Source organism: Dasypus novemcinctus, chromosome 8, assembly GCF_030445035.2.
Source record: "Dasypus novemcinctus isolate mDasNov1 chromosome 8, mDasNov1.1.hap2, whole genome shotgun sequence".
Taxonomy (NCBI): Eukaryota; Metazoa; Chordata; class Mammalia; order Cingulata; family Dasypodidae; genus Dasypus; species Dasypus novemcinctus.
Window position 1 is genome coordinate 126,686,024 of NC_080680.1, and position 26,215 is coordinate 126,712,238.

General features: G+C 50.3%; 1 protein-coding gene across 30 annotated transcripts in view; it reads left to right on the forward strand.

Moving 5' to 3' along the window:
- SEC16A (SEC16 homolog A, endoplasmic reticulum export factor) overlaps nt 1–26,215 on the forward strand; it is a 45,569-nt gene that overhangs the window by 17,249 nt on the left and 2,105 nt on the right. For 7 of the 30 annotated variants that reach the window (XM_058302700.2, XM_058302699.2, XM_058302709.2 and 4 more), the window contains 24 exons: nt 186–360; nt 1,314–1,456; nt 2,602–2,663; nt 2,770–2,908; nt 3,289–3,534; nt 6,254–6,351; nt 13,359–13,440; nt 13,619–13,736; nt 13,915–14,026; nt 14,281–14,386; nt 14,975–15,115; nt 17,128–17,241; nt 17,524–17,692; nt 18,459–18,704; nt 19,178–19,311; nt 20,674–20,796; nt 21,928–22,008; nt 22,213–22,269; nt 22,407–22,518; nt 22,959–23,096; nt 23,427–23,521; nt 24,307–24,381; nt 24,944–25,003; nt 25,891–25,968. In XM_058302700.2, the coding sequence (XP_058158683.1) occupies nt 186–360; nt 1,314–1,456; nt 2,602–2,663; nt 2,770–2,908; nt 3,289–3,534; nt 6,254–6,351; nt 13,359–13,440; nt 13,619–13,736; nt 13,915–14,026; nt 14,281–14,386; nt 14,975–15,115; nt 17,128–17,241; nt 17,524–17,692; nt 18,459–18,704; nt 19,178–19,311; nt 20,674–20,796; nt 21,928–22,008; nt 22,213–22,269; nt 22,407–22,518; nt 22,959–23,096; nt 23,427–23,521; nt 24,307–24,381; nt 24,944–25,003; nt 25,891–25,968 (2,904 nt within the window). The remainder of the gene's footprint in view (nt 1–185; nt 361–1,313; nt 1,457–2,601; nt 2,664–2,769; nt 2,909–3,288; nt 3,535–6,253; nt 6,352–13,358; nt 13,441–13,618; nt 13,737–13,914; nt 14,027–14,280; nt 14,387–14,974; nt 15,116–17,127; nt 17,242–17,523; nt 17,693–18,458; nt 18,705–19,177; nt 19,312–20,673; nt 20,797–21,927; nt 22,009–22,212; nt 22,270–22,406; nt 22,519–22,958; nt 23,097–23,426; nt 23,522–24,306; nt 24,382–24,943; nt 25,004–25,890; nt 25,969–26,215) is intronic. The other 23 variants (XM_058302717.2, XM_058302719.2, XM_058302718.1 and 20 more) reach the window with 8 other exon arrangements.

Here is a 26,215-nt window from a genome sequence, read left to right on the forward strand (position 1 = left end):
CACCTGCTTACAACATACAAGGTCCCAGCTTCAGTCCCCTGTACCTCCTAAAAAAAAAAAGAATTTATTAAGAAATTTTTATTTATTAAGAAATGTGTGGAACTGTTTCTCTTTAGAGCCAGTTTTTCTCTGCCGGTGTTCGTGGAGAACTGACTTCTCCTTTCTCTTTTGTGCTTGTGTTTAAGAGTCGGATTTATAGAAGCCACCACATGCCTGCCAGCTCCTGTGAAGTCCCGGCCCCACCAGGCTCCTTTCAGGGCGATTACGCCTACGGCACTTACGGTGGCAACTTCAGCCCTGCCCAGGGCTTCTCGGAGTATGGCTACGCCGCCGACACCGGCTGGCCTGCCGCGCAGCAAGGTGCGTGTCAGTGAGCCTGCGGGGAGACCGCAGTTGGCAGCATGGGGCTCCAGGGCCAGGAGGGCGCCGCGCAGGCCTGGGCGTTGGGCACAGGGCGGTCCCAGGCCCTGCATCTGCAGCGGCCTTGGCCCGAGGCTCCCTGCAGAGTGAAGACAGCCCGTCACAGCTCACCGTCCTGCTGGGTGATGGGCTGTCCTCCTCCCTTTCTGCAGGCCAGTAGCTGCTGTGCCTCAGCGTCAGGCACGCCTGTTGAGTGTCGCGGGGTATGGTCTCACACCCAGGTCTTGGGCGGGCCTCATGTATCCACCCCCACAGTCTGGGGGGTAAGCAGTGTGGGAAGGAAACTTGTTGTTCTGCTTGCAAAACTCCTGTCCTAGTCTCCTCACAAAGGGCCATGTTCCATCTTCCCTTCTAAAGTGTTCATTCAAATGCTCTTTTTTGAAAAACTGCAAAAATAATGTGTAAAGTTGTAAAATACATCAGTGGGTTTCCTTTTCAAGCTAAAGTACTATTTCAAATAAAAACCTGTCTTCCCTTCTATTGGAGGCGCTTCACCCCTGCTCGTTTTCCTGGGGTGCTTCGTGACCGTCACAGCCGAGGCCAAGTCTGTGAGCACAAGCTCTGGGCCCTGGGCTGCCAGTGGGGACCGAGCCGTGGGAGGCGCAGCCACATGCACAGACACAAAGGGCTTTACAGTTTTTTTTTCCAAGGTGCTTTTTCATTTTAGGATGGTTCTCATTTTTAATGATTTAAGCATATTGCTGAGATTTATTGAAGTTCTACTCTCAGATAAGTTAATTCTTGCTTTTCAGTTGATAGTCGATTTCCCACGATAAACGTGACCTTTCTAACTCTGATTTCAGATGTATGGGCACCTTGAAAATCCAAGCTCTTGGTCTCGTTGAGAAGCATTAAAACACAAGCTGAACGTTTCTTTTTCACTTTAACTGTAGCTCCATCAAGACCAACGTCTCCTGAAAAGTTCTCAGTACCTCACATCTGTGCCAGGTTTGGTCCTGGCGGGCAGCTCATCAAGGTGATTCCAAACCTGCCTTCGGAAGGTCAGCCCGCCTTGGTGGAGGTCCACAGCATGGAGGTACGGGCAGCTGGGAGCCACGGAGCCCCTCCCCCATCCCCATCCCTTCAGTGCTCCCACAGCCCCTGTCCTTGTGGTGCCAGCTGCCCCCCAGTCTTTCTGTGCTTTGTGATTTATCTTCTTCAACTCGTGAGTCATTGTTTCTTAACAAGACTTTGAAACTTGCTGTGTTCCCAGGAATCTTCATTTCCCAAATTTTGTTCTATCACCTCTTTTTCCTCCCAGAAATCCGCATTTTAAGCACCTGCACCAAGTAGTATGTCAGATTCAGTTTTATATACATATATTGCATTTTTGTTTTCTTTTTATTTTCAAATTTTGGGTAGAAGATCCTATTCATGTTCATTTTCTTGGTGTTTTTATTTCTTTTTCTCCTCCCCCCCCCCATTGTCTGCTCTCTCTGTCCATTTGCCGCTGTTCTTCATCTGCCTGCATTCTTATCAGTGGCACTGGGAATCTTTGTCTCTTTTTGTTGCACCATCTTACTGCATCAGCTCTCCATTGTGTGCGGCGCCACTCCTGGGCAGGCTGCGCTTTTTTCATGTGGGCGTGGTTCTCCTTGAGGGGCACACTCCTTGCATGTGGGGCTCCCCTACGCGGGGGTCACCCCTGCATGGCAGGGCACTCCTTGCACGCATCAGCACTGCGCATGGGCCAGCTCATCACATGGGTCAGGAAGCCCTGGGTTTGAACCTTGGACCTCCCGTGTGGTAGATGGATGCCCTGCCATTTGAGCCAAATCCGCTTCCCTCTTGGTGTTTTTCAATAATGTCGTAATGAGGAACAGTCCATTAATACCAGTGGGTGGAAATACTTCATTCACATTCTTGTGGCAAGATGGGGGTTTGGGGTGCTGTGCCTCTGTTCTGCATCCCAGCTGCAACCCCAGCAGCCTCTTCTGCTGCATACATCAGGACCTGTTACAGAATTTTGGGGGAAAAACTGGGTCTCCCTGCTTAAGATAGTTTGTAAGTCACTGCTGAAAACAGGTCCTCCATGCCCCGTGCCCGCCCCGCAGCCTCCTGTGGGTGCAGGTGTGTGCTCAGTGTCTGCGACTCATCTATAGCCGCCCGGCAGACACAGTCGGGCACTACCGTGCACCTGGCCTTGTGCAAGCTGTGCTCCCTGTCCCCCTCTTGTTTCAGACCTTGTTGCAGCACACCCCTGAGCAGGAGGAGATGCGGTCATTCCCAGGGCCTCTCGGCAAGTACGTCCTCATCAGCAGGTCTCCTGGGGTGGAGCCAGTGTCAGACATGGGTTGGCCTCTCAGGCACAGTTGCTCCTGCCACACTGAGTGTCTGTTCTTTTTCCAGAGAGGACACCCATAAAGTGGATGTGATTAATTTTGCACAGAACAAAGCTACAAAGTGTTTCCAGAATGAAAATTTAATTGACAAGGAGTCTGCAAGTCTTCTTTGGAATTTTATTGTTCTGTTATGCAGACAGAATGGGGTATGTCTTTTCTTTTAGAAGCTTTCCTTTGTTGGCCTTTGCTGTGGGCCTCCTCAGTCCCCTCTGAAGGAACTGGGCTGGATTTATGCACGTGCCATGGGCAGTGTGCCACGAAGGCGCTGCCTCAGGAGGTTGGAGTGCACATGGGCTTTGTGGGGAAGTGGGGACCTGGCCAGCATCGTGAACCTGCCTGGGAGTCTGGGGGTCTGGGGATCTGTCTGCTGTGCTACCTCCGTATCCAGCAGGGGTTGGACATGCACCACCTGGGGAGACCTGGGACCCTCGCCTGCCTGGTGCTGTGACTTCACCTTAGCCCTGCAGGAGCTGAGTCCATGTTAACCCTTGTTGCTTTCCTTCCTGTCCTCTGCTCACCTCCTCAGACTGTGGTGGGAACGGACATTGCGGAACTTTTGTTAAGAGACCACAAGACAGTGTGGCTTCCCGGGAAGTCCCCCAACGAAGCCAATCTGATCGATTTCACCAACGAGGCTGTGGAGCAGGCGGAGGAGGAGGAGTCGGGTGAGGCCCAACTCTCGTTCCTCACCGACAGCCAGACCGCTGCCACCAGCAGCCTTGAAAAGGAGACCGAGCGGTTCCGAGAGCTGCTTCTCTACGGCCGTAAGAAGGTGAGTGGCCACTGCCCTCGTGGGATCCGGAGGTCGGCCTTGAGTGTCCATGTGCCTGGCTTAGGGGCCGGGGCTGCAGCTGTGGGAGAGGGTCAGCTTCTCTGTGCCTGGAGTGTGGCCCCTCCAGTGCTGCCATGGGCCAGCTGCTCTGGATGTGTTGACAGCTTGCTGGTCGTCATTCTGGGGGTGTCGCTAGTCTCTTCTAGGTGGGGGCATCAGTTTTCAGTCATTGGCAGATGAGTACATGTGAGCCTGGGCTGCCACCTGCTGCGTGGAAGTCTCAGGGGTAAAAACATGCTCAGGACAGAAATCTATTCCCAAGGAGTTAAAGAGAAATTTACAACCTTTAAGCGACATGGGTGCTGGCTGCTGGGGAGGAGAGGTACGGCCTATGGAGCAGGACCTAGTTAGAGGGCTCGGCATCCACAGGGGCCTGCAGTCAAGAGGGCACGCGTGTTTTGGGAGCTGGGGAGATGCAGCCAAGAGGGAACACAGAGAGGAGCAGGCCCAGGTGGAGGATCCCCAAGCCCTGAGGCCACCTGGGACATTGGCACCCTCCTCCTGGGACCTGGCAGAAGTGGCCTCGTGAGGTCTGCACACTCATGGTGGAGAGCTGAAGGCAGGGCCACTGTTAGGGGCATGGGCGGGTGCCAGGCCAGAGAGACCCGGCAGAGACCCTGAGCTGGGGCGCATAGGAAGGTGGCTCCAGGCTGCAAGGTGCCCTCTTGACCGAGCTTAGTGGGCAGCACCTGCAGGATGTCCCCCCGGGGGTCAGCTGGCAGTGTGGTGAGTGCCAAGGGGCTGACGTGGGCCTTAGTGATATGACAAGCTGAGAAACCTGATGTTTGATAAGTATTAAATACTGAAACTGCAACTAGTTCAAGTCATGTAGCCCGTTAGATTTGATTCACATCTGAACTGCTCAGTCAGAAGTTCATATCATATCACCAGTTACTTTGGGTTAGTAAAGGCACTACCTGTGCTTAGGAGATATTTTGGGGAGGCTTGTGTATCTGGAATCGGGAGGTAAAGTTCATGTGTCCTTGTGTATTAGTCAGCCAAAGGGGTGCTGATGCAAAACACCAGAAACTGGCTGGTTTTTATAAAGGGTATTTATTTGGGGTTGGGGCTTACAGATTCCAGGCCATGAAGTATAAGTTCCCTCACCGAAGTCTATTTCCACATATTGGAGCAAGATGGCTGCCAATGTCTGTGAGGGTTCAGGCTTCCTGGGTTCCTCCCTTCCAAGGGTCTTACTTCTCCCTGGATTCAGGGTTCCTCTCTTCCCAGGGCTTGCTTTTTCCTGGGCTCAGGGCTCCTCTCTTACATGGTCTTGCTTCTCTTTCCTCTGTGAGCTTACTTCCTGGGGCTCCAGCTCAAGACTCCAGCATCAAAACTCCAACAGCAAAAACCTCCAACTCTGTCCTTTGCCATGCCTTTTATCTGTGAGTCCCTGCCCACCAAGGGGTGGGGACCCAGTGCCCTAATGACGTGGCCCAATCAAAGCCCTAATCATAACTTAATCATGCCTAGGCACAGACCAGATTACAAACATAATCCAGTATCTATTTTTGGAATTCATAACCATATCAAACTGCTACACCTTACACAGTGGAAAGGGGAGCTTTGGAACGGGGCCTTTTCCCTGCTGCGCCTATTCCTGAATTGGTGTGCTTGCACCTTGTGCTGGCTTTTTAAAAATAATGATAAAACCAGAGCATAGACAAAAACCACTATGGTAGGAACTCTGAAACTAGGGAAAATCATGGAATATTGACTATGTTGGCCATACGGGGTGCTGATACAAAATACCAGAAATCTGTTGGCTTTTATCAAGGGTAATTATTTGGGGGTAGAAGCGTACAGTTACCAGGCTGTAAAACATAAGTTACTTCCCTCACCAAAGTCTGTTGCCATGTGTTGGAGCAAGAAGGCTGCTGACATCTGCCAGGGCTCAGGCTTCTTCCCCCTCCGAAGGCCCCGTGATCCCAGCTTCTTCCAGTATCAGCTCTAGGTTGGGATAAGTCTGTCTCTTTCCAGGGCTGGTTTCTCTCCAGGCTCAGCTGCTCTGCTCGCTCCACAAGGCCAGCTGGAGACTCTCAGCAAACGGCTTGACTCTCTTCCGGGGCCTCTGCTGTGTCCCCTGGAGCCTTCTGTCCTGACTCACAGATCTGCTTCTCTGCTTGCTTCTCGGGCTCCAGGGTCAAAATTCCAACTTTCTCCTCTGCTGTGTCATTTTCTCTGAGTCCCGCCCACCAAGAGGCCTGGGACTCCATGTTCTACTGACATGGCCCGGTCAAAGACTCAGTCATTATTTAATCAAGTTAAAATTAAAACCTCTGAATCCAATCCAGTCTAATATGCCCAGAGGAACAGGCCAGCTCACAAACAAAATCCAATACCTATTTTTGCAGTTCATAAACTATCAAATTACTACTTTGGTCTTTTAAAAATAATAAAACCAGTGCACATAGACAAAAGCCACTATCATAGGGCCTTTGGAACTAAGGAAAATAATGAAAAATTGACCTTCCTTGTGTTTCTGCTGTGAATGATGTGTTTTGGGCGCCTTGGGTTTGGTTTTGCTCTAACATGCAGGTAAGGACTTTGCCGTCCGTGGGTAGTGGCACACCGTCCGTTGTTTCTGATCACTTCTGTTACGTACGTTCTAGGAAGCAAGGGTGTCCCCCAGGTTAGAAACCACTGAAATGCTTTGCAGGATGCTCTCGAGTCTGCGATGAAAAATGCCTTGTGGGGTCACGCTCTGTTACTCGCAAGCAAGATGGACAGCCGGACGCATGCACGAGTCATGACCAGGTATGGGACCGTGTGTGAGCTTTGCGCTCCCCACTGACAGTGGGGAGATCTCCTGGTGCCTGGGGCTGTTGCACATTGGTGCATACTTGGCCACTTCCCAGGTGTATTAGCCAGACAAAGGGGTGCTAATGCTGTTAGAAAGAAAGCTGTACCTGAAAGAGAATAAACGCTCACCTGATTGTGGAGGAGAAAAGAATTTTACGATCTTGCAAGAGTGGGCATGCAGCCAAAGCATGATGGCTGGCTGGCGCATCGAACAGCAGAACGCAGCAAAATTTATTTCCTAAGCCTAGCACACAGATTCCTCCCAGTTTTCCATTGGCTGGGTACTTCAGAGGTTACAGCCTATCTGAGAGGTCTTACTAACCCGCGCGAATCCTGTTCCCCACATTCTGGTGACCCTGGCCTTCACTCACGTATGAAATTGGCGGCAATCTTGAGCTTACGTTAGAGGCCTCCCCCGCTTCTAACCACAGAGCCAGTTTGAGATAGTTTTGAACCTGGCTGAGACAATAGACCATGAGGCCTTTCCGGAGGCTTTCCAGGACGCTTTTGTGTGAAAACTAAACCTAACCCTTTCCTTCCAAGGCAAAATCCCAACTATCAGTTGGTTTTTATAAAGGTATTTTTGGGGGATAGAAGCTTACAGTCACAAGGCCCTAAAGAGTCCAGCTCAAGGTACCATAAGAGGTACTGTCTCACCAAGAATCTTTTGCCATGTGTAGACTCAAGATGGCGGGTGATGTCTGCGAGGGTTCAGGCTTCCTCCTCCCAAGGCTCATGGCCTCAGCTTCTTCCAATCTCGGCTGTGGCTGGGACAAGCCTTGTCTCCCTCCTGGGTCTCCTTTCTCTCGGGGCTCAGCTGCTCTGCCCTCTGCACAAGGCCAGCTGTAAACTCTCAGGCAAACAGCTCGTCTCTCTTCCCAGGGCCTCTGCCATGTTTCATGGAACCTTCTATCTTTCCTCCGTATCTGCTTCTCTGTGTGCTTGCCTCCTGGACTCCAGGATCAAAACTGCAACTGTCTCCTCTACCCTGTCATTTTCTCTTTGAGTCCCCTCCCCCTTGGTGGGTGGGGACTCAACATCCAACTGATGTGGCCCAATCAAATCCTTAATTATAATTTAATCAAGCAAAAGTGAAACCTCTGAACAATTCCAAACTGCCACATCAGGGCTGGATTTTTTTTTCTTAACTGCTTGGTTTTTAATATTTCCTATAAAATGCTTGTGAATTCCTTAGTCTTTGTCTCTTTTTTTCCCTAATGTCAAGGTATGCGCAAGCTGCCTGGGATGAGAATATCCAAATGATCATTAAATAAAAAGGCTTGAGATCAGACTTAAATGTTTCTTTCTTTAAAAAAAAAAATCAGTTTTATTGGTACATGTCAACAAAGCATGCAGTCTGTCCAAGTGCACAATCGGTTGTATTCTGCACAATCACTTAGTTGTGCATTCATTACCTCAATCACCATCAGAGCATTTTCATTCTTTTTTTTTTTTTTTTAATATGTATTTACTTATTTATTCCCACCCCACCCCCCGTTGTTTGCACTCCTGGTCTGCTCTGTGTGTTCTTCTGTGTCTGTCTGTCTTCTCTTTAGGCAGCACTGGGAACCCATCTTGGGACCTTCCAGAGTGGGAGAGAGGTGCTCAATCACCTGTGCCACCTCAGTTCCCTGATCTGCTGTGTCTCTTACTGTCTCTCTCTGTCTCTTTTTGTTAGTTATCTTAACGTGCGCTCCTGTGCGGGCTAGCACTCGGTGTGGGCCAGCTCTCCACTCAGGCCAGCTCACCGGGCAGGCCACCTTGCCTTCACCAGGAAGCCCCGGGAATCAAATCCTGATCCTCCTATATGATAGAAGGGTGCCCAATCACTTGAGCCATATCCGCTTCCCCTTCATTATTTCAATAATAGTAGTAAAAAAAGAACAAACAAGAAAATCCATCTCCTCTCCATCTCTCTATACTTCCCCTGCTGTCCACATCTCCTGGTTCTGGCTATTCTTGCACAATTACTTTTTTTTCCCCCCTTATAAATTGGCTTGTATTTACGTTTTATATAAATGGAATCATACAATATGTTATACAATATGTTTGGTTCATAGTAGTACTCTCATACCGTATTGTCCTTTGTGTCTGGCTTGCTTCATGCAACATAATGTCCTCCAGGTTCGTCCATGTTGTCATGTGCTTTACGAACTCATTTCTTCTTACCGCTGCGTAATAGTCCATCATGTGAATACACCACAGTTTGTCCGTTCATCAGTTAGTAGACACCTGGGTTATTTCCAACTTTGGGCAATTGTGAATAATGCTGCTGTGAACATCGGTGTGCAGGTGACTGTTCGTGTCACTGCTCTCAGTCCTTCTGGGTATATACCCAGTAGTGGGATTGCAGGGTCACGTGGCAAGTCTATATTCAACCTCTTTAGTAACTGCTGAACAGTCCTCCACAGTGGCTGCCTCATTCTGCATTCCCACCAACAGCAAATAGGTGTTCCAATCTCTCCACATCCTCTCCAACACTTGTGGTTCTCTCTTTATTTATTTTTAATGATTTATTTTTTATTTATTTCTCTCCCCTCCCCCCCCAATTGTCTGCTCTCTGTGTCCATTCACTGTGTGTTCTTCTATGTCCGCTTGTATTCTTGTCAGTGGCACCGGGAATCTGTGTCTCCTTTGGTTGCGTCATCTTGCTGCATCACCTCTCCATGTGTGTGGCGCCACACCTGGGCAGGCTGTGCTTTCTTTGCACAGGGCAGCTCTCCTTATGGGGTGCACACCCTTTTGCATGGGGCTCCCCTACTCGGGGGACACCCCTGCATGGTATGGCACTCCTTGTGCACATCAGCACTGTGCGTGGGCCAGCTTATCACACAGGTCAGGGAGCCCTGGGGTTGAACCCTGGACCTTCCGTGTGGTAGGTGGACGCTGAATCCATTGAGCCAAATCTCCTTCCCTGGGGAATTTTTAATGATGGATTCAATTTCTTTAAATGTGACTGGTTTGTTAAGTTCTTGTATTTCTTATAGTGTCAGTTAGGTTGTTTGTGCATTTCTAGGAATTTGCCCATTTCATCTAGGTTGTCTAGTTTGTTGGCATACACTTTCTCATAATATCCTCTTTTGATCCTTTTTATTTCTGTGGGGTCAGTTGTAATTTTCCCCCTTTCATTTCTGTTTGTATTTATTTGCATCTTCTCTCTTTTTTTCTTTGTTTCTCTAGCTAGGGGTTTGTCAATTTTATAGATCTTCTTAAAGAACTGGCTTTTGGTTTTGTTTTGTTTTTTTTTTCTCAATTTCGTTTATTTTTGCTCTAATCTTCTATTATTTCTTCTGCTTGCTTTGGGATTGGTTTGTTCTTTCTCTAGTTTCTCTCATTGTTAGTTAAATCTTTTGAGTTTAGTTCTTTTGTAAGATTGGCATTTAGGGCTATAAATTTCCCTCTCAAGACTGCCTTTGCTGTATCCCATAAGTTTTGATAAGTTGTGTTCTCATTTTCATTTGTCTCAGTGTATTTACTTTTTCAGTTGCAATTTCTTCTTTGACCCACTGATTATTTAGGAGTGTATTGCTGAGCCTCTACATATTTGCAAATTTACCTTTTTCCTGTGTATTTTTGATCTCCAGTTTCACTCCACTGTGATCTGAGAAGGTGCTCTGTATAATTTCATTCTTTTTATATTTATTGAGAGCTTCATTGTGCGCTAACATGTGGTCTGTCCTTGAGAAGGATCCATGGGTGCTTGAGAAGAATGTATAACCCGCTGAGTTTGGATACAGTGTTCTGTATATGTCTCTTAGGTCTAGCTCGTTTATCATACTGTTCAAGTTCTGTTTCCTTGTTGATCTTCTGTCTAGTTGTTCTATCTAATGATGTGAGTGGGGAGTTGAAATCTCCAGCAGTTATGATAGAGATGTCTGTTTGTCCCTTCAGTTTCCCCAGAGTTTGTGTCATGTATTTTGGGGCACCCTAGTTAGGTGCATAGATGTTTGTGAGTGTTATAACTTCCTGGTGGATTGTCCCTTTTATTACTATATAATAGCCTTCTGTATCTCATAACCTTTTTGCATTTAAAGTATGTTTTATCCGATATTAATATAGCTACCCCTGCTCTTTTTTTTGGTTACTGTTTGTGTGGAGTATCTTTTTCCAATCTTTCGCTTTCAGCCAGTTTGTATTCCTGGGTCTAAGGTCAGTCTCTCGTAAGCAGCATATGGATGGCTTATGTTTTTTTTATCCATTCTGACAGCCTGTATCCTTTGATTGGTGAGTTTAATCCATTCACATTCACTGAAATTACTCTAAATGCTTTATTTACTTGCACCATTTTATTCTTTGGTTTTCATATGTCATATCATATTTTCATCTGTTTTTTTTACTCTTTTGGGTATCCTTTCTGCTTTTCTTTCTTCTGTATTCTCCTCCAAGCCTCTCCTGTCTTTTTCTTTCAGGCTCGAAGACTTCCTTTAATATTTTCTGCAAAGGTGGGTTCTTTTTTAAACTCTCGGTGCCTGTTTGTGTTTATTTTATATTTACTTTCATATTTGAAGGACAGTTTTGCTGGATAAAGAATTCTCAGCTGGCGGTTTTTCTCTTGCAGTGTCCTAATTGTATCATACCACTGTCTTCTCACTTCCATGGTTTCTGAAGAGTAATCCACGCAGAGTCTTACTGGACATCCCTTGTCCGTGATGCTTTGCTTCTCCCTTGCTGCTCTGAGAATTTTCTCTTTGTCTTTGACATTTGACATTCTGAGAAGTATGTGTCTTGGGGTAGGTCTATTCAGATTTATTCTGATTGGAGTATGGTGTGGACATGTAGGTTTTTTAGCTATTATTTCTTCACATACTCTCTCTGCCCCTTTTCTCTTTTCTTCCCCTTCTGGAACTCTCATGACACACATGTTGTTGCGTTTTGTGTTGTCGTTCAACTCCTTGAGCCCCTGCTCAATTCCTTCCATTCTTTTCTCCCTCTGTTCTTTTCCCTCTTCCATTTCAGCTGTTCTGTCTTCTGTATCACTTATTCTTTCTTCTCTCATTTTGAGTTTCCTGTTGTATGCCTCTGATGTGTGTGTATATTTTTAATTTTAAAGGTTTTTATTTTTAATTTATCCCGACTTGTTGTTTGCGGTCATTGTCTATTTTCAGTGTCCATTTGCCATGTGCCCTCTGTGCTTATCTTCTCTTTAGGAGGCACCAGGAACTAAACCTGGGACCTCCAATGTGGAAGAGAGGTGTTCAATCACCTGAGCCACTCCAGCTCCCTGGTTTGTTGTCTTTGTTCTTTATGTTTCTTTTGTTGCATAACCTTGTTGCGTCAGCTTGCTGTGCCAGCTAGCCTTCTCCAGGAGGCACCGGGAACCAAACCTGGGACCTCCCATGTGGTAGGTAGACACCCAATCATTTGAGCCACATCCGCTTCTCCTAATGTGTTTTTCCTCTTACCTATTGTGTCTTTCCTTCCCATGAGCTCTGCTATTTTATATGCAGGATTCCAAAATCATCTTTGTGCCTGCCAGTGCCTTTTTTTTTTTTTTTAAAGTAAATATTTTGGTATTTATTATAGAGATTGGCTCACTTGAGTGATAGAGGGGATGAACAAATTAAAATTCCAAAGGGCAGGTAGCAAGCTGGGAACCCCTGTGAAAGTTTTATTTTTTATTTATTTTTTATTAATTCATTGAAGTATATCACTCATGCATAGACAATAAGTGTGTAATAAGTTGTGAGCTTACAAGACAAACATATATAACATCATACAGGACTCTCTTAACTTATCCTACCACCAATAATTTGCATTGTTAAATCTTTTAAACTAATGATTAAAGAGCATTGTCAAAATATTACTACTAACCAAAGTATTTTTCCCCCAACCAACCCTATTCAGGGTCTTCTTGATGTCATTCATCTCTTTAACCATATTGTCTTTCAACTCATTAATTTGATTTTGAAAATTTGTGTGCATCTTGTTAATTAGTTCTCTCAAGTCCTGCATCTTTTCTGGCGCTTTTGATATATTTCTTTTCTTGGGTCATGTCTTATGTTTTCTTAGTATGGCTCGTAGTTTTTCTGCTGATGTCTAGACATCTGATTAGAATGTAGTTTACTCAGGTACTCAATTTCTTTCTCTTCTGTAGGGATTTATTGGCAGGAGGCTGTGTGTTACTGTTGCTCTTTGATTCTTGATTCAACCTGGATCATTAGGATTATCCCTGCAAGTTGCTCAAAACTGGGCCCCAGATTCAGTAATGGGTAGTAGACCTCCTTCCTGGGGCCTTGGGAGAGAGGCTATAAAGGTCAGAAAAAGCCTCTTGAACTTTTTAGGCTTTCACGCGCACTGCCGTGGCTCCAGCAGCTGGCGCTCTGTGGCAGCTCTGCCGGCTCAGCGTGTGGCTGCGGCAGGGGTGGAGCTGGGAGCCTCGTCATGCAGACTTCTCAGGGGCAGTTCCCCAGCCTTCTCTGGCAGCCCCCTCCCTTTCCCAGGAGGAAATACTTCCACTCCGCTGAGTCCTCGGCTAGCAGTCCTGGGTGTAGAGGAGGAGATGGGGAGGTCTCATCTGTTTAGTCCCTTGTCTGCTCCAAGGCAAACAATGGCCCTGTCCGGCCTGGACAGGCTCCTGGGACACAGCAGACCAGATCTGTCAAGAGTTTAGTCATCCTTAGGCTGTGTCCCTCTCCCCTTTCCTGGGTGGTGGGTCCCCGGTCCCCTGTCTGTAGCCGCAGGCTACTACAGAGGGAGGTGTCTCTAGTGTGGGGGAGGGGCTGGCAGCAGCAGCCGCTGGCTCCGCTCTCAGTTTTGTGGTCGCGATTCCCCTCCTTCGCCCTCTCTCCTCTGGGCGGTGTCCAGCCCTCCTGGTGTCCTAAACCCTAGTGGCTCCAGGCCGTCCTCTAGCCGTTCGTCTGGAGGAGAGAGTCCTGTGTGTGTCTAGTCTGCCATCTTCCTGGGGCTCCTCATGTTGTTTCTAAACCAAGCCACAGGACAGCCCTATTTTTATGTCTCTGTAGGTTCGCCAACAGTCTCCCAATCAACGATCCTTTACAAACTGTCTACCAGCTCATGTCTGGGCGGATGCCGGCCGCCTCCACGGTGAGTGCTGAGGCCTGGATGACAGGCTTGGGTCTGTATGTGGATCTCACAGAGGATGCGAGAGCTTGTGTCCCCCGCTCCTGCTTTCTCAACATGCTCATGGGGCTCCCCTGTATAAGGGAAATGACACTGTCTTCCAAGTATAAAAACATTCTCCTCCGTTTATTTTTTATCCTAGTGTTGCGGAGATGAGAAGTGGGGAGATTGGCGGCCCCATCTTGCCATGGTTTTGTCCAACTTGAACAATAATATGGACGTCGAGTCCAGGACGATGGCTACGATGGGAGACACGCTCGGTGAGCCAGCCCTGCAATGGGGCGCTGGAGGCGGGCCCTCACGGGGTGGCGCAGGAATGCCAAGACCCACAGGCTGCCCACTCCCCAAGTGTGCCCTCTCTGTGTCTTGTGGGAGGATTAACTGATTTCTGTGAGGGCGCCGGTCCCTGAGACCCCACCTGCTTCTCTGTCTCCTCAGCCTCCAAAGGACTCCTCGATGCCGCCCACTTCTGCTACCTCATGGCCCAGGTGGGATTTGGGGTCTACACAAAGAAAACCACAAAACTTGTCTTAATTGGCTCGAATCACAGGTAAAGAATCAAGTAATGTAGCAGTGTGTGTTTTCCTTTTATGAAAAAAAGAATAAACTTCTCCTTTGTTAAACCAAAAATGGCAGCTGGAATTTTCTAGTGTTTGCCTTTCCTTGGGGCTTCACACCTCAGTGCCTGAAGAAGCAGTTCTGTGTCTTTGTCACAGTGTGACATGCTTCTGGGTGACTTGTTCAGATAGAGCACACATAGAGCTGGCTGCTTTTTCAGATCAGAATCATTTCTTTCCTCAACAGTTTGCCGTTTTTGAAGTTTGCCACCAACGAAGCTATTCAGAGAACAGAGGCCTATGAGTACGCCCAGTCCCTCGGGGCCCGCACCTGCCCCTTACCCAGCTTCCAGGTGAGCAGCCGTGCCACCGGCTGAGCTCGCACACGTGGGTGGCCAGTGCCTACAAGTGTCTGGGTGCTTCAAGTTGTTGAATTCTTATGCAAAAAACCTTTTTTGTCCTGGGGAAGACAATTGGTTCGTAATGCTGCCCAACAAAGAAATAAGGACTTAGCATGTTCATTCTTAGTTTAAATAGTAAAACCTTGAGTCCTGGGTTCCCAATACTGTTATATGAGGCATTTTTAATACTTGGGGTGGGGGAGCTACTATCTGACTCCGTGTGTGCACGAGACAGAAAATAAAGCATTTGTGGAGAATGTGGGCCAGGCAGCTCACGCCTCCACAAATAAAGCATTTGTGGAGAATGTGGGACGGGCAGCTGCCGGTGTGTGCTGCACTCGTGGTTACCGCATTACAGGTGCTGAGGGAGAAAGCAGAGCGCGCTTCTTAGAAGCATAAAGTACATTCCAGCATGGGAACACTAGAACTCTGTGGGTGGAGGGTGGGGATCCGATAATAACTGAAACACCCATTATAATTCCTACCTTACCATGTTCGCGAAGGTGGGGAAAGGCCAAGGGCAGCTGTGGTTTCTTTCAGGTGTTCAAGTTCATCTACTCGTGCCGACTGGCTGAGATGGGGCTTGCGACCCAGGCCTTCCACTACTGCGAGGTCATCGCCAAGAGCATCCTGCCTGAGCCGCACAGGTTCTCCCCGGTGCTGGTCAGCCAGCTGGTCCAGGTGAGGCCCCCAGAGCGCCCGCCTTCCTGGCACTTCTGTGATGGGAAGAGGCGGGGGGGGGGGGGGGGGCTGGGTCGCTGGGCTTGGGTGCTGAGTTAGGGTCATCAGGTGGGCACTGCGAGCCTCTCTTGAATGAATTCTAGTACTTCGGTGTTCGGGGCAGGTGTTCTACCTTTGTGTTCTAGCTCAGGTACCATGTGTTGGCACAGATGCTTAGTGTTAAGGTTCAAAATAAGAAAGCCTCCAGCCTCCCAACTCATTCTTACTTTGAGGCCATTTAGTTGGGTGGTCTTGGAGTCCAGCAGCCTGGATTTGAGTCCCAGCTCCAGCACCATCAGCCTCAGTTTCTTCACCTGTAGGCAGGAGATCATGGGCCTGCGTGCCTTTGTGAGAGGAAAAAAGACCCAGAGACCGCTCAGCTGGTGGCCGGCCCATGCCCACCCTGAGACGAGGCAGCTTTGCCGTGGTTGGTTACGGTGACCACAGAACTGTTTTTAAATGGACCGTCAAATTAAAGTGGCTGTATCGGTCTTTCTTCCCTCCCCCCAGTAGCTTCATTTTTGAAAATGTGCTTATGTGGTGCGTGAAGGTTTTCTTATTACGGACGCTCATTAGACGTATACAAAAGTAGAGGGAATGATTAATGAGTCCTCTGTCCCTGGCTTCCACCTGTAACAGCTGACATGGTTCAGGTCACAGTGGCTGAGCTCGTTTCATCTGGACCCCACTCACCTGCTGGGGTACTTAAAGCAGATCCCAGGCTTCCTGTTTTATGTGTGACGCTTAGATGCAAAAGTGTGTGCTCTTCGTGCCAGGTTTCAGGGTCCAGACAGCAGACACAACCTACAGCAGGTACTAGGACAGACAGAATTCCATATTAAGAATTGTTCACCAGATGGTTCTCAGGGTAAAAAGGAAACCCTGGAGTATCACAAAGGATGCAGCTTCAGGAAACAGCCACCACCCCTCGGGCCGAGGGAACAGAGGGATGAGGTTGGAATGATTGAAACTTAGAAGCAGGGGAGCAGGGGTGGCTCAGTGTTGAGTTCCTGCTTCCCATGTATGAGGTCTCAGGTTTGATCCTTGGCACCTCCTAAAAACAACAAACAAACCAACACCGTTTGGGGAGTCGATGTAGCTCAGTGGTTGAGCACCTTCTTCCCATGTATGCAGTCCTGGGTTCAATCCCTGGTACCGCCTTAAAAAAAAAAAAGCACAGAGGAGAGGCCAGTGGGGCTGACCGAGACCTCTGCAGAGGGTGCTACTGGTGCAGGGGCATCCAGGGGCACTTGTCAGGGCTTGTTCCACACCTGGTGGAAAACTGGCCTCACCTGCTGCTTTGGGAGGAAGCTGCCACTGCTGGGGTGACCAGGGACTACTCCCAGGACCCGTGAGCAGACAGGAAGCTCACAGAGGAGCAGGGGCTCGTCCTCCATCCACAGGCTCCCCCTCGCTCCCGGCTGGCATGTCCTCCCCGGCGGTGTGGCAGCCGCAGCACGGAGCGTGGCAGGAGCAGGAGGGCCTGGAGAGAACCAGTTCTGCCCGCACTTGCCGCAGAGAGATCAGTCAGGAAGGGTGCAGCGGCCAGGCTCCCACGGTGGCATGAGAGAGGGCCCCTTGACAGCTCACTTCCTCTCATTGATTTTGCTGGAAGAGCCGGAGATAAAGCAAGGCTTATTTGCATGCACGTTTGTAGATGGAACCTCTTGATCACGAGTAGGGCCTGAATCGGGACCCACAGGCAGGTGCTGTTCTGGGCAGACCCCGTTGGTCAGGTAAGGGACTAGGTTGTCCTGGGCTTCCAGAGGCCGGGGCGCTCCTCTGGTCCCCCAGCGTCACTCATGCACGTGTAAGGGCTCTTGTAAGCACTCCTCGAAAAAAGGTAGCGCCTCAAAAGTGGTGCCAGCCGCACGTTGAAGGTGCGTTTATTCCATTTATGGTAAGTTTTGTGAACGCCATTTTGGTGGCATCCCCTGGTAGGAGTAAGCGTCTTTTTTTTCGTGTGTTTCTAGGTGGCTTTGCAGTTACGGCTGTTTGATCCTCAGCTGAAGGAGAAGCCAGAGGAGGAGTGGTTTGTCGAGCCAGCTTGGCTGGTGCAACTTCAGCTTGTGGAGAAGCAGATCAAGGTAGGGCCCAGCCCTGAGGCCAGCGCAGCCTCATCCTGGGGCTGCATGTGGGGACACTGCTGAGGAGGCGAGCTGTGTCCCTGTGGCTTCCAGCCTGAAGTTGTTAGGACAAATCATGGAATTTTACAAGGGAACATGTCTGTCAGAATTTCCCGACTTCCAGAAAAGGGCGTTGCCAAAGCAGCAGCAGGGGTTGGTTGGGAAGCTGTGCAGGCTGAGGAGCCAGATGTGCGCCCGGATGTGGGGCACCAGCAGCGCCTGACAGGCGACCTCTTTCTGCAGGAGGGAGCTGTGGTTTGGCGTCAGGATGGAGCCTTACCCCAGCAGTGCCCCAGCACCCCGAGCTCTGAGATGGAGCAGGACGAGGGCCTGGAGGCCGAGCAGCCGCTGTTGGCGCTGCCCCTGCCGGGCGCTGAGCCTGCCAGCCGGAGCATGCTGCTGCCACCCTCAGGTGAACCTACACCCTGGGGCCTGGCTCGACGTGCAACTCGAGTCCTTTTGTACCACCTTTAGGGACACTCCCCAAACTTTTCTGGGGTGACCCAGCAAGCCTTGCTCAACTTAGCCTTCTGGGTAGAGCCACACTCGAGCTGTATTGCCCCCACTGCATGCCGGCCCTGCGGCCTCACCACCAGCACCTCTTGCCTGACCTCAGGCTCCCTGCTTTGGCCTGTGCCCTGCCTCTGTCTCTGACGCCCTCTCTTGCCCCCCCCCGCACTTTCTGCTCCAGCCACATCAGTCTCTTGCTGTCGCTCTGCCTCCCCAGGACACTCCTGGCACAGGCCTTGGCATGTGCTACCCTGTCCAGGCTCCCTTTTCCGGGTACCCACGAGGTTGGCACCGGCCACCTTCCTTCTTGTCCCCCCACCCACCATCGCAGACTCAGACACCCACCTGGTTTGTCTCCACCTCCCCCCACCCGCCCTCAGAACTCAAGGCAGGACCCCTGCCGGCTTTGTCCGTGGTCCCCCCATGCCCAGGGCCTCACGGTTGCTTGTTGGATGAACGGGGGCCTGTCCTGGCCTCCGGCCTCACAGGGACCTGCAGAGCTGTGAGGAGGCACAGTGTGTGCAGAGAGGTTGGCTGAGCAGAAGCAGTGTGGGCACGGAGAGAGCACGGATGAACGTGCTTGGTCTGAAGCCGTGGCTTATTCAGGTGGCCACAGGCAGCTCTTGCCTCTGTAAACTTGGACTTTGTTCTCTCTTGTCCCCGGGCAGCTCCACAGATGCTCCCTGACGGCCAGCCAGCGAACCCTGCCAGAGCACCCTTGTTCCCTGGGCCGCCACCCCCAGGCTCTGGCCAGCCCGGTCCTGCTTGCAGACCCCCAGTGTCTACCCTCGGCTTTCCGGAACCCTCTGGGCCTGATCCTGCAGCTCTGTACCCAAGCTCAGGTGTGCCAGTCAGCACACTTCCGCTCCAGGGGAGTGAGCGCCTGCTCCCGGAGGCTGGACAGCAGCATCCTGGTGGGTCGCCCAGGTGGCCGTTCTGGCATCAGGCTCACGGGCTTGGGTTTTATTTATGTTCAAGGAGGCGGTGGGTGGAAGAAACCTGGCAAGCCGTTTGAACTAGTCTAGACGAGCACCTCCAGAAGGTACAAGCCAGACTGAGGAACGCAGGGCACCCACTGGTTCCTCTGTAACTCGCCTGCTAGGAAGGGCCTCGAGCTTCTCCATGGCCTCTGCCTGCCGAAAGCCCTTCCACATTCCCAGGAAATGCTTCTGTCCTGATGCCAGCTTAGGCACTTCTCCCTAATCTATGCTGTCATTGCCCATTTGAAGAGAAGCAAAATGTAGGCCTGGCTTTGAAAAATAAGCATTTCCATATATTTGGGGAAATATGTAATCTTGGCTTCTGAAAATAACATTGGCACAGAAGTGGTCTGCTAAGAAGTTGGAAATGTATCTTAATTCTCCTGAAAATGCCCCTGTTCCTTCAGCGGGGTGCTCGGCCACCCTGAGATCACAGCGGCTCTCTTGTCCATCAGTAGGAACGGTGCCACAGGAACCGCCCGTCTGCGGGGTGCTTTCAGAGCTAGGAGAAGAGCACTTCGACCGAGCAGCTGCTACCCTGGTATGCCCCTGGCTTTTTTTTTCTTTTAAAGCAATTTTCTCCCCAGAGATTAAGTTCCTTGAGTGGGGTATCCAAACTTCTCATTATTCAGTTATAAGTAGAGAGAGAATAATGATTATGAAATTATCTTTCAACTTACTTGTTAAAAGAGAAAGCCTGTCTCAGCTTTAATCCTTAAAACACGAAGGCTGGTTCTCTCTTCTAAGAGGGAAGAGGAAGAAAGAGAGCACCAGTAGAGTATAAATAATTACCTTAACCACATAGGAGAAATATCTAAATAGAATGAAACTTCTCGTTAACTTTTTAACCATATATATGTATTTTTTATTAGATTGTTTGTGTGTATGTTTTTCTTTAGGAGGTACAGGGGGTTGAACCCAGGGGCTCATACATGGGAGGCAGGTGCTCAGCCACTGAGCTCCCCTAATAGGGGATTTGTAAGCTTCTAAAACAGCAGTGCATAATGTGCAGAGTCCCCATGCCTCCCTCCTGCACAGCACCCTGCGTTGCTGTGGAGCGCCATTACAGACGGTGAAGGAATACGGTCGAGGATTATCCCCACTAACTAGGGTCCGTGGTGCACACGGGCATGTTTATCGCACACCCCATTATTAACACCGTGGATGAGTGACGTACGTCTGTTATAGTTCGGGAGAGAACACTCACGTTTGTCGTGCTCACCACAGTCCATCGTCGCCCACGCGGCTCACTGTGTTGTACAGGCAGTCCCCTGCCTTGGACATTCTACCCAGAGTGTACACTCACAGGCTCTCATTTTCTTTTCTTTTTTTTTTTTGTCTTTATTTATTTTTTTGTCTCATTTTCAACAGAGTTGTGCAGTCATCACTTCAGTAAATTATTGAACATTTTCCTTAGTCCAAAAAAGATAATCCCATATCGCCTTAGTGTTGATGCTTAGCGTTGATATAGTACCTTTTTTGACACTGATGCAAAAACATAACGATTTTGCTGCTAACTATAGTCCATAAATTACATTAATTGTATTTTTCCCATGCATTACCATTTTTACCACTTTGTAATAGTGGTATACATTTGTTCTAGCTCCTAGAAGTACACTCATATTTGTATTATAACTTTTAATTTTAATAGAGACTGCAATTCAGTGTCAATGGAAAAAAGAAATTCCTAAAATGGAGACCTTGCTGATTTTTGAGCCTCCCTTTCGGTTTGAGAATCACTGAAGTTTCCTCTGCTTTTCCCTCTGCTTTGCTCTGCCTTCGCCCTGGGTTCTGGGAGTGCTCTAACCTCTCAGGATGCTCCCAGATGCCCTGGGATGGTGGCCCGCCTGCCCTCCAGTCCCGGAGGAGCACACGGGCGAGCCTGTCCCTTGCTTTGGAGCAGGACTCCCAGGTGCCTCCGGTGTGGGAGTGCGCTGACCCTCCCCCAGCTGCATCCACCTCCACGCCCGAAGTGAAGCGGCCAGTGAATGCTGCCCCCAAGTCGGAGAGCAAAGAACCTAAGAAGGTAATGCACCTCGTGCCCGTGGGGCCAGGACGCAGGGCACAGATCCCGCAGGGCAGCTTTCGTCCTAGACCGAGCAAGGCAAAGCCATTCTTTTCTTTTTTCACTAAACCACACGTTTTTGGTTCTTTCTCGGGAGGTCTAGTAGATGTAGAGTAAGACGTGTGGAGCTAGAGCCGCTGGGTGCCTGTGGTAACAACAGCCGGGTCAGTCCTGGGTGGTTTCCCTGCCCCGGAAGCTGCTGTCAGCCAGCCTGGAGCTGGCTCTGTCCTGACTCTGCCCCAGCTTCCCCAGCTCCACGTGGGGGGCGGGGGGTAGCTCGGCCCTTCCCCGTGCTGCCTGGTAATGTCTAGCGCCTGCCTCCACAAGGTCACGGTTGTCCGCTCTCCCGGCGGGGGACGTGTGGGTGCTTCTCATTTGGGGGTGTTATGAAGAAGGCTCGTGAGCATGCCTGCTGTGTCTCGAGGGGCCGGTCTGCGTCCTCACGGGGATGTACCGAGGAGTGGGCCTAGCTCAGGCTCAGGGCAGGATCAGCTGGAGGAGCTGCTGGCACAGTGCCCAGGCAGCGTCCAGATTCCAGCCGCAGCAGCTGCACGGTGCTCGCCCCACATCCCCACCCACGCCCTGACCCTTTTGAGCCTTTTGGGTGTATATCGAGGGACATTTAATTTACATTCTCCTGACAAGTGGCTATGTTGGGCATGTTTTCATCTGCTTATTATCCATCTTTCTTCCATGGCCAGTGTCTTGAAAGTAAACACAAATTTAAGGTGAACATGCACGAATTGAGATAAAATATGAAAATACAAATTTCACGCACAGATTGCTACAGACTCCCAGACTCTGCCTCACTCCTCTGCTGTGGGGGTTCCTGGGAAACGGGAGAGCGTGTGTGGTGGCGGCTGCTTTTAGCAATGGCAGCAAGTGAGGCGCAGTGTGTGAAGAGTAAAGTGAACTTGCCGGGTCCCTTCCTTCAGGCTCAGGAGGCCCCTGTGGCCTCGGGGGAGGGAGTGACGCTGCGGGTGCTGGTCTGCGCGCCACACCTCAGACAGGGAGGGGGAGACGGCGCCTTTGCTGGTGTTCTGTAGTGAAACACTCCTAAAGACGAATCGTTCTGGTAACTTCTGTATTTAGAGCGGTGAGTCCTGGTTCTCTCGTTGGCTTCCTGTGAAGAAAAGGACAGAAGCTTACTTGCCAGATGACAAGAACAAGTCGGTAAGAGTTGTAAGATAGGGGCGCGCTGCTGTGTCAGCCCACAGGGCACTCCCTACCTCAGAGTCAGGGTGACCCTGACTAGATGTTTCCTGAAGTTTTAAAGTGCCATAATGAATCACGTTCTAATTCTCTCGCTTTGTTCTGCTAATTGTTTTCTTTCCCCTTTTTTTGTTTTTGTTTTTTGTTTTTGTTTAATCTTGGCAGATTGTTTGGGATGAAAAGAAAAATCAGTGGGTGAATTTAAATGAACCGGAAGAAGAGGTAAATTATAAAGTTAGGAAAAGCCTGATTTGTTGCTGCTAAGCATTGGAGCCCTGAGCCGGGCCTTTGGGCGCCTCCGGCTGGGGGATGTCGGGGTCTCCTGGAGGGGCTCTCTGAAGCCATCTTTCCCTCTGCAGAAGAAGGCTCCACCCCCACCACCAGCGTCCTTTCCCAAGACTCCTCAAGCTGGCCCCCCTGGCCCTGGAGGGCCTCCTGCAGCCTCTGTGAACATGTTTTCTAGAAAAGCAGGTAACCCAGTCAAACCAGCAATGAGAGTTGAGGTTGTATTTGTCCTACGGCTATTCCGGGGTTTGCAGTGATAACACAGATGTGATGTAGTTTTCCACATGGCAGAAGGTAGGATTCGTTTCATGCAGATGAGTCCACAGAGTGAGAAGATCCACTTCCCTAGAGCGGTAGAACGTTCCTCCTTCGATCATTTGTTACCGATGACTTGTCAGAAACGGCTCCCTTTATAGCTTTACAGTGCAAGAGGGCGCCCTCGCCCTGGCCTGGCGGGAGAGCCCAGAGCCTCTGCCCTGGGGAGGCGCCTGGCACGTCTGCACCCCTGTGGGGCTCCGCTCCCTAAACACGTTCCCACACAACGCCCAGGGGTGTACATCGTGGAGGCCGTGTGGGCTGCCGCTGTCCCGCCCGCCGGCCTGAGCTTGGTTCCTCTCCCCTGGTAGGCGGAGCCCGAGCTCGCTACGTGGATGTTCTAAACCCGAGTGGGACCCAGCGGAGCGAGCCTGTCCTCGCGCCTGTGGATTCCTTTGCTCTGCTCGCCCCGATCCAGATTTCTTCCGACTTCCATGTACCAAAGCCAGGTGAGCAGAACGGGGACCGGCCCCCAGCTCGCCCCGGCCTTTCTGACTTTGGACCATCTTCCTCTAAAAACAACGACTGCGGGAGCAGGTGTAGCTCAGTGGTCGAGCACCTGCTTCCTGCGTGCGAGGCCTCCTCTTAGGAGGTCCCAGGACCTCCTAAAGAAAAGCAGACAGGGAAGAACGGTTTGACCAGTGTGTGGGGTTTCTCTGTGTGTCCGTTTCCTCTTCTTTCCACAAATGCACAATACGAAGCCCTTCCCTGTGGCTTTAAAATGAGGCGCAGAGCTGTTTGGGACGGGGTGATAGCTTCCCTCCTGGTCTCGTTCACAGATGCAGAGACCCCGCAGGCTTCCGGGGGGGCCGGCGTCGGGGGACAGGGGCCGGCCAGGGGCCAGGCCCATCCAGACCCTGCCTCAGAAACCAAGGTGAGCCGCGCAACGGGAAAGGGGAAAGCAGTGGGAATTTCCCCCCTGCCCACTAAAGCGGCTCTGTACCCTGAGCATGCCCACGTCCATTACTGTATGCAGAATATTTCAATTGGAGGTCTCTTTCCTGTTGAATATCCTCTACAAAGTTACAAATTAGAATTACTTGTCATAACATTATCCCCCACCGTGGCTCCCTTGCCTGTTTGCTCGTTGTTTCCTCACTGCTCGCTGTTTTGCTCAGTGGCTGTTCATCGTCTGCTTGTCTTATTTAGGAATCACTGGGAATCGAACCCGGGACCTCCCATATGGGAGGTGGGTGCTCAACTGCTTGAGCCACATCTGCTTCCCCATCAGATAATCATTTTGTCTTACTGAAATCACAGCAAAGATATTTCTCGTGTTTTAATGTTTCTGGGGAGATCATGAAATATAGACTGGCCTTTGAGTGCTGGCTCTCTGTTAATTAGCTATTCAAGTCTGAGAAAGTCCCATAACCTCTCGGAGCCTTAGTTCCCTCCGCTTTGATGTTGGAGTCCCAGTAGTGCCGGCTCGCTGGGCCGCAGGGGGGCTTCCCTGCGCGGTGCCCACAGCCTCAGGTGCACCGGTGCCAGGAACCTGCAGAGTAGCGCAGTCGCCAGCTCCAGGCCTGCGCACAGTAGGAATGCTGCACGGGAGGGCGTGAGTGAAACCTGGGCTAAGGTCTGCCATGCGGCCCTTCTCCCACGTGAGAAGGACTCCGGGGGCACGGGGTCAGCAGCTGCATTTCCTCCTCACCCCGGCAGGCTCTCAGCTGTGTGCCGTCGCCTCCTGACCCTGTGCTCCCGCCCTCCAGTGTGGACGGCCCCCACGGAGGACAGGTAAGGGGTGCCAGGAGAGCACGGGGTTCCTGAGACCCCTGCCCATCTTGGTCCAAGTGGCTGCTTCCTTCAAGATGTGCGTTCACGAGGAGGAGGAGGCAGTTTAGAGCCCCCCCAGCACTGCCTCGAAACCTTTGTGGCCGAGCATTGTTGGGTTCCTAAAAGAAATTACCTGTTTCAGCAAAATTGTTGATGAGCGCCAACAGCGTGCGGGCTTGATTCACAGTCATAAATGAGGTTCTTCTCCCTCAGCCTAGCACCTCCCATTCCCTAAAGCCCTGCGTGTCACTTCATGAGGACGCTGGCCTGGCGCAGGCTGAGCAGAGCCTCCCAGGCCCGCCTCAGGTGGACAGGTGTTCCTTAACCGCACGTAAGAATAGGAGCTCTTTGCTCCGGCATGCCACGCTGGGGTCCTGGAGCAAACTCTGGCTTTCCCATTCAAGTTTTTTGGATTCTTGTGGCATCATGTAGCTTTTTTAAAATAAAACTGAGCTCGGGGCAGTGACATGCATGCTGATTTTTATTATTTGTCTGTATTGTGTGTGTTCTTGCTGTTTTGTAGCTTTCGCGCTGTAGTTCAATGAGCTCATTGTCCCATGAAGTAAGCCAGCATTTTAATCAGGTACTTGATAAGTGGCTGGCAGTGCTCACTTAACACGAAGGTCTCACGTCGTCTCCTCCGCTTGCCGAGAGTCCTGGGGCTGCTCTGTCCTGTGCACTCCGTGACTCCCGGGGTCCTCGGTCTCGTCAGACGTCAGACACGCAGGATGGAGTTTTCCTTTCTTTCGATGGGCTTGAAGGGTTTTGGTTGTTTAAATATCCAGATGTGTCAGTGGTCAAACTGACCCCAAAATGTTCGTAGCTAGGGAATGGGTTTGGTAATTCTGCTCTTTCTAAATTGGGGTTTCAGTTCAGCCTAAGGTTGGGCTCCCCTTGTTTGCTGGTGTTCAGAAACCTGTCCAGGTCAGGGTACTCTTATTTGGAAACAAGAACTTTTTGTTTCTGATCAAGAGCTAGAACGTTTATTTTTAAGCCAGGCAAGAGTGTAACAGCAACGCTCTCCTGTGGCAGTCTTAGCAGGAAATAAAGGAACGCTTCATCCTTTATATCATGGAGCTAAGAACTTCTACACTAGGCTCAACAGGAAGGGTCGACATTTTTACGTACATAAAACACTGGATTTTATAGCTAAACACTTTAGGTCTGGAGAAGTCACAAAGTCCACTAACTGCTTCAGCTGCTGCTGGCATGACATCTCAGTGCTATGCTCCCCTTCTTTTTGCATGTTCTGGTTTTTTAAAGGAATTTCCTCTGCATGTTGCTTTGGTTTTTATAAACTTCCTATAAACTGTTAAATAATGAAATCCAGTGTTGTAAGAAGTATCCTAGGTCAGCTTCTGTGGTTCATTTGTAAGTATTTTAAACTCTTCTCTAGAAATTGTATGTGTTTTACAAATTACACAAAGTGGTGTGATGTCCTGCTAAATGCATTCCTCCTCCGGCCCCCAGGCTCCAAGCAACCACCCCACTGCAGGGGGCCCCCCTGCAGGAGCAGTGCCCTTGTACCACCCGGCGCAGTTCGCTCAAGTAAGTGCGTTCTGCGATCAGAGCAGAGCTGGGCACTCCAGCTGCGTCTCTTTTACTCGCAACCCTGCCTTCCTTCGTGGGGCGGTGGGTGCCCCAGCCCTAGGCCTGCAGCTCCCACCCCACCACATGCCTCAGGTGCCGTTTGGACTGCCTCTGGGCCTCCACAAGGACAGCCTGGCTCCTCTGCCTCAGGACTGCTGGGTCCCGAGTTCCCGCTGGTCCAGCTGTCTGCTTTTCCACCTCAAAA